The following is a 7,341-nucleotide window of genomic DNA, read 5'->3' as shown; positions in this document are numbered from 1 at the left end:
TGATATCATATGGTATTTGTCTTTCTCTTTCTGACTTACTTAGTATGATAATCTCTACTTGCAGCTGTGTTGCTACAAATGGCATAATTTTGTTCTTTTTTATGGCTGAGTGGTATTCCATTGTATATATACACCACATCTTCTCTATGATCTGTTGATGGACATTTAGGTTGTTTTCATGTTTGTGCAATGCCCTTTATGACCCCGCCTGAGAAGGCACACATCATCACTCACATCTGAGTGCCAGCCCTGACTCAGCACGCGAGGGGACCACACACAAAGGCAGTGGGGATCATCAGGGGGATGATCTTGAGGCTGGCTCCCTACCTCAGGCACCCGCCACGTGTGAGGGACTGGAAATGCAGATGATTGAGACACAGTCCTCACTCCCAGTGAACACTCAGCCTAGACAGAACGGAATGCAACTATGCACACTTTGTCCGAAAAATCCTTCCCAACTCTCCTCATCAGGTTGCTCCAGCTTTTGAGGAAAGGGGAATCTCACCCACTGGATTTGGATTTGTGTTTAGGGAATTGGATTTAAGCATTTAGTCACATAACTGGTTCTGGAAACAATGCTGACGGAACAATTAAAAGGTCCTATGGCCCGATGCTCCATTGCACACACGGCTGCATGTCACTGTGCCTTGACTAAATTTATCACAGCTTATGCCCACATCTCTGGCAGATGACATTCACTTTCTAAACCCCTGAATTATTCCCAGACAACCTGGCACACAAATGCACCGATTCATTTTGTGCAGCAGGAGTTAGCAGAGCACAGTGGTCAAGAACTCTTGCACCTGGGTTCAAATCCCACCTCTGCTACTTGGTAGCTGCCAGATCTTTAAGTCTCAGTTTCCTCCTCTGTAAAGTAGGGTTGAAAACATACCTGTGTCATAAGGTCATGTGGACAAAGCAGTTCATGCATGAAACGACTCAGCATGGCACCTGGCACATGGTCACCATTTGAGAAAGGCTAGTCTTTCCGCGAGTGCTCTTAACTCAGGGAGGTAGTCATTCACTTTTCCCTACTTTCACGAATCTTCTTTCCTTACAGACCACTGAGAGTTGGGCACAAGGACCGCCTCTTCCCTCCACCTCTCTTGCAGCCACCAGCTCCTCCCCACTACACATTCCTCACACCCACCCCTTCCCACCCCCTACTCCAACCATCCTTGCTGGTTGGTTGATAACATTCCAAACAAGTAAACCAGGAAAGACTGAGGTGAAGCCAGCACCTTGGAAGGGCACTTCCCTGTCGGTCTTTGGGGTGTCCTCACTGAGGTTGGGGCTACTTTAATAAGCAAAAAAATGTGCAAGCAATGGAGGTCTTCAGGGACCCGCCATTTTAGACATTTTTCTCAGGGAAAAAAAAATCTGTCTCATATAACTTTTGCCCCGTTCAAAAGCCTCTAACTATTCATACTTACACCTCACAGGGGAATCAGGGGAGCTGTCCTGAGATTGCCAGCAAATGAAGACAACTACAGGCAACAGAGTAGGCCCAACTTCCAAATGGACCGAGAAAGACAGCAGCCTTTTCCAGGAACGGAGCCCTTTAGAAGACCCACCACCACCAAGGGTGACATGTAGCAGTGACGGGGGTAGACTGCCACTTAATGGCAGCGCCTGGAACTGGATGGAACATATTGACATTTAGTCGTATCTTTCACGAGCTCTTAACCTTTACACTGTGTCAATAAAAAGCCCCATTAACATTTAAAAGGGATGTTTCTGGGCGTCCATTTGGAATAAGAGTTAGAACACACTCCAAGAAATGGATTATGTATCTCAACTGTCCCAGATCTCTAAGAGTTTATTTCCTTTCATGGTGAAAAAGTAACACCCGTGAAATGGCCAACAGCTCAACAGCCGCTGGCTGGAAACACAGCAGCTCTTCGGGTGGCCACCAAGGGGCCGGGAACCCTCCAGCTGACTGTCTGCACTGGTCGTGGCACCCAACAAGACCTTCTGCCTTATTTTTCCTCTTTCCGTTCTGGGTCCTTCCAGAGTTGGCCTAAACATCATGCCTGGGAAGCTTCCCTAAGCTCTCTCAGGTGGGATCGGACCTCTGCTCTGTGACCCCTCGGCCATGTGAGCCTCCTCCACCAGGAGGCCTTCAGCTCTCCACACGGCCCTCGTCCACCTGCTGGCTTGTCTTCCACCCAATGATGGCTGGGTCGTGCGCTTGGGGGGGCGGGGCCCCGTGCCCTGTGCTTGTTCATTCCTGCAAGCACGCATGCATTCACTCATTCATTCCTTCTAGAATGCCTACTCCACACCAAGCGCTGGGGACACGATGAGGAACAAAGCAGAGGGGCCCTGTCCTCGTCCAGCTCCGTTTATACCGTCGTCTACTCTGCTCATCGCATACCCCGGTGCCTGTCACACATGGGACTCAATAAACATTGGATGGATGGATGTCCCTGCTTCCAATATAACTTATTAACTTAATTACTTCCTATAAGAATTAAACTAATGCTGTTCAAATGGTGAGCATTCCTGTGGATCCCTTATGCAAACCCGCAGCCTTCAAGCTTCACACATCCTACGTATGCATTTTGTTTGTCTCTAACATTTAAAACGTGGAAGAGTTCACATAAAACTGTCTTCCTGGCTTCTCTAGAAAAATGAACGCATGTTCCCGCAGGGCACCGGGGAGCCAGAGCCCCTGAGAACCTCAGGCTCCTTTAGATCAGGTGGGGGTGGGGCTCTTCGCTGTGCCACAACCCCTCCTCCCCTGTCTTCCTACCACCGCTGAGGCCAAAAGCCAGCTGCCGTGTGTCCTCTCGCCTTCACTCAGGACTCACGTGCCCCTCCAGGCGGCTTAGTCGGTGACCCCAGCATTAGCCCATGTCATCCAAGGACTACACCTGAGATGACCTACAACACAAACAAACGGGCAACTTTATTGAGTTTTACCTCCTAACACACCCTCCCAGTAGTAGACACGGGCTGTGTGGTTTCTAGCAGGGACCTCAACTGCACAGGGAAGTTAAGGGGAAGGTCAATCCAACAGGTGCTTGATTAGGGGGCCAGAGCCCCCATTTACTAGAACTCTTCTTGAAAATGAAGCAGAAGACTGAGGATTACATTCGCACACCACTGGCACAGCTTAAATACTTCTTTGACAAAAATAATAATAATAAATTATCTTCAACTCAGAAAATCAATTGTGCTCAGCAGAGTGACAGGAGGGTCCATTCACGGTATGGCACCGGGGCTGGGCGAGGGGCGGGTGGGGACAGGCAGCATGTCCTCCACGCCAGGGGCCTGTCCCAAGGGAGACTTCCTGGCCTCTTCCCCTCACGTCCGCCTCGTCTTCTGTTTCTTGGCTTGTCTCTTAGCGTCTTCCGGGCCACTACTGTCAGAGGCTGCCTGGCCGAGAGCTCGGACTCCCTGCAGGCGACTTGTCAGCTGCAACAGCAAGGGAATGAGCTGGAAAGAGAGAGAGTATGAGAGAGGGGGACGCCAGGAGAAGACTTCCGTCCAGTGGGACATCAGAGACCCTCCCCCATGCCGCTCCCTCCCAGGCCCCGTCACCACCTGCTCTGTGCTCTCAGGCAGATCTCAGTTCAGACCAGGGAAGGTCTTTGTACTAGAGACGGCCACCAGAGACCCAGAGGTACTCCAGGTTTAAAGGTTAGGAGAGCTGTTACAAGAGGGTTATGGCCTTGCAAGGAGGCCTTAGGAATTGGACATGACCTAAAATGCTGTAAACTCTGTAACAGTGGACGTTCTTCCACTGCCACGTCCCAGTCATGAAGGATCCCTCCCCCCGACACATCTGCTGCCCATGAGGTCTCGGGACCCCCTACCTTGTCGTGGTTGTAGCCAGCCAGCAGGATGAGCAGCGTCAGAGGCAGGGCGATGTAGGATCCCTGCGCGATGTCCTGCTCGGGCAGCTTCCTCTGCAAACATCGAGAGCACCGTCACCCCCAGACACCAGTGCTCCATCCACAGCCCTGATGTGCCCGGCTTCTGAGCCGCCCCCCCCCAGGACCCCCGGCACACTCAGTACCCAAAGTAAGGAACCGAAGCGACGCAGATAAATCTCAAGTGAATCCTCTGCTGCACAAACCCTCCTCACTTGCTCTCTGAAGCTCCGGAATAACCAGATTCCGATAAAAAGGTGCTACTCAGCCCCGCACCCTTCACTGTCTAAACTGACAGGACAAACAGCTGCGGGCCGCAGGGGACCCCTGTGGTTGAAAAGTAGAAGGGTCTCATTTTGTTGGGTCCCAGCCGCACACATGGACTCTTTCCTACAAGGAGGCATCGAGAACCCACTGTTCCAGGCTTAGGGACACAGTGAGCAGCAAGCTAGTCCCAGAGGTCATACCCATTGAGGAGGAGAGGCAGCGCTTGGGTCCCAGGGGCCATTCACGCTTCCTTCCAGTGGAAGGACTGACTTTCATCTGGGCCAGTCAGAACAGACCACATTCCCCAGCCTCCCTCGCAGCCAGGTGGGGCCCTGGAACCAGTTCTGGCCAACGGTACAGGAAGAGAAGTGACGGTGCAACACCCAGGCTGTACTCTCGGGGAGAAATGGTGGGCCCTCCCTCCTTGCTGGCCAGACAGCCTCCAGCCAAGTGCGCCATTTCGGAAGGTTGGAGACGTGCTGGAGGATGGCAGAGCCACGGGAGAGAAGGAGCTGCAGGCCCCGGCACCTTGGAGCTGCCATATGACCCCTGGACTGCTCACTCCTGGTGCTGACATAAGACAGAAACTTCCCTCTTGCTAAAGCCCCTGAAATGCTGGGTCTCTGTAACAGCAAATGAACCTATATCCTAACTAGCCCACTCCACCCTGACAACAGAAACAAATAAATTAAAAGATAACTTTCGGTTGACGATGAAACAGGTTAACGGGCCAGAGCACTGGTTCTCAAGATACAGCCCAGGGGCCTCCCTTTCAGGAGATCTGCACGGTCCAAACTATTCTCATAATAATACTAAGATATTACGTGCCATTTTCATGCTCTTACAAGTGTACAGTGGACTTCCCCAGAGGCTGCAAATGTGATGATGTCATGACTGTAACAGGTAATGGGACGTGTGACTTATGGATTCTTGTGTTTTCAGCATTTCTCAGTTTTAATTTCTAATATGATAAATATATATATATAACCCATATAAATCACAGCTCTTTGAGATTCGCAACAATTTTTAACAGTGTAAAGGGGTCCCAAGACCAAAATATCTGAGAACACGTAGGCTGGGGAATGACTGAGGGGCCTTTTGACCTGAGATGAGTGAGGCAGAGTGACATGGTCCCTTAATAAACAGAAGGGCAGGAACAGATTTCCATCCCTAACTGCCTATTTCAACATTTTTTGACATGTCTTAGATCCCAGACCATTTTCCATTAAAGTAAATCCTTAAGGAGAAGTTGAAGTCAGCGGGAAGTTACAGAGCGATTATGAGAAGAAGTTTTGAGGACCGCGGTCCAGGCTCCAGGCCAGGTCTTCCCGTGTAATCTCGGGCAGTCACTTTAAGACTAAGTTGATTCAACTATAAAATGGGGATAATACAGACAACACCTACTGCAGGCGAATGTTGTGAAAGTTCAACAAGATGAGGTGTGTGGGGCGGTCAGCAGTGCGTGAAATACTGGGTCAGGCATCAACAACGTGGCTGTCGGTACTGACATTCAACACGGGATAAAGCAAAGCGCCCTTACGGCTCTCATAAGCGTATAGCAATGAGCTGTCCAGCAGACGGCTGGAACGTGGTAAAACCCGGATCTGCTGACCACTCCCAGGTAAGTCACTCAGCCTCTCTGAGCCTCCATAAAAAATGGAAGAATGGCACCTCCCCATGGAAGGATTGTCGTGAGGACCAGCAGGACACCCCGCCAGGCCATCCGTTCCCTGGCACATGGCCCTACTCTCACCGTCTCAGATGTGGGACCACACTCCTGGCAGCAGCTACGAGGCCTGGCTGCTCAGCCCCCACCAAGTGGCACCTCTGTTCTGCCCAGGCCGCCTACGTGGCTCCCTGCACCGAGGGAGTGTCCTGGCGAGCCCTGGTAGGTGTCCCAGGCTGCAGCCCTAGCGCCGTCCATAGAGGCTCTCTCCCTCCCCTAGGGTCACCATGCACCTCCACTCGGAGACAAATAGTTCCCCTACGTGCTCATCTATTTGGCACTTTGTGACCGAGTCTCCGCTGAGCGGAACTGGGAGGAACCCTCTATTCAGGTAAGATCATGGGCCAGGTCATCGAGCACGAGCCAGAAACCAGCAGAGGAGCCACGTTCGAGTCCGGGCTCTGCCACGCACGAGCCCCCAGCCTTCTCTCTACATCAGGGATGATGACTCCCACCAACTTCCTACACGGGATGGGCTCTGAAAAGCACTCAGTGGTACCTGGAACCATTCTTCACACCCTACACCCAGAAACTCCTTCCTCCTTACCGTGGGATTAAAGATCAAGGTGATGTGTTTATGATAGCCCACTGCCGTGAAGGACACTTGCGGCAGGACGTAGTCATACTGGGACCTGGGCAGCATGGAGTCCAGAAGCACCACGTAATTCTGTGCACAGGGAAGAAGTTGTTGTTTTCATAAAGGACAGCTGGGGCAAAGCAAAAGAAAACTAACTCCTAACGTATGACTGTGATGTAAAGGACTTTATATTTCTAAAGAAATCCCCAAGTTTACACTTCCAAGCCTAGGTTGCTAACTCCCAAGGGGCGGCCTCAGCAGGCTATTCCAGCACTGACAGCCGTGCGTCCCTGACGTCTCTGAAGAGGCGCTCAGAGCTTGTTTTTACAAGCGTATCCAACCACTGCACCTACGGTGGTCCTTGGAGAATCTGACTTTATGAAACACATACAGTTCTGATGAGTCAGTTCTGATGAGGGGGGCACATGATCAAACTGAGGAAGACTGTTTTTAATCTAAAACGAGGTTGACTTTCAAGGGACGATACTTAAGTGGCTCATTAGCTGGCGAGTTCTAAGACACAGCGTCTCTGCAGTGGTTCCAGTGACGGTCATGGTCCTGGTGTGCTGAGCCCCGACCAGGGGCCCGGTGCCATGAGCACATTAGGCAAATGCCTGTTCTGCTCTCAACCACTGACAAGATCAGGATTATTGCCCCCATTTCACAGATGGGGAGAGCGAGGCCTGAAGAAGTGAAGCATGACATGCCCAGGGTCTCTCAGCTGTAGGGTACCGAGCAGGCTGTGAGCCCAGGGGAGTCTGTGTCCATGGTGTTGTGCTGCTGAAAGTGGCTTGATTACAAAGGGCACCTGGAGAAGTGGGGAGGAGGCCCCAAACTCCATCACAACCTGCTTCGTTATTTCACAGCCATTTCATGCTGAAAAAGGCCATAGA

General features: G+C 51.4%; 1 protein-coding gene across 1 annotated transcript in view; it reads right to left on the bottom strand.

The window, feature by feature from the left end:
• Positions 1-1,312: 1,312 nt before the first annotated feature.
• LOC307198807 (BOS complex subunit NOMO1) overlaps positions 1,313-7,341 on the bottom strand; it is a 54,120-nt gene continuing 48,091 nt past the window's right edge. The window contains exons 29-31 of the mRNA XM_079946038.1: positions 6,419-6,538; positions 3,822-3,914; positions 1,313-3,441 (exon numbers count right to left, since the gene is read on the bottom strand). Of these exons, the coding sequence (XP_079802164.1) occupies positions 3,310-3,441; positions 3,822-3,914; positions 6,419-6,538 (345 nt within the window). The 3' untranslated portion in view covers positions 1,313-3,309. The remainder of the gene's footprint in view (positions 3,442-3,821; positions 3,915-6,418; positions 6,539-7,341) is intronic.

The sequence above is a fragment of the Stenella coeruleoalba genome (genome assembly GCF_951394435.1).
Source record: "Stenella coeruleoalba genome assembly, chromosome: 15".
Classification (NCBI taxonomy): domain Eukaryota; kingdom Metazoa; phylum Chordata; class Mammalia; order Artiodactyla; family Delphinidae; genus Stenella; species Stenella coeruleoalba.
This window is presented reverse-complemented; position numbering and strand designations above follow the sequence as displayed.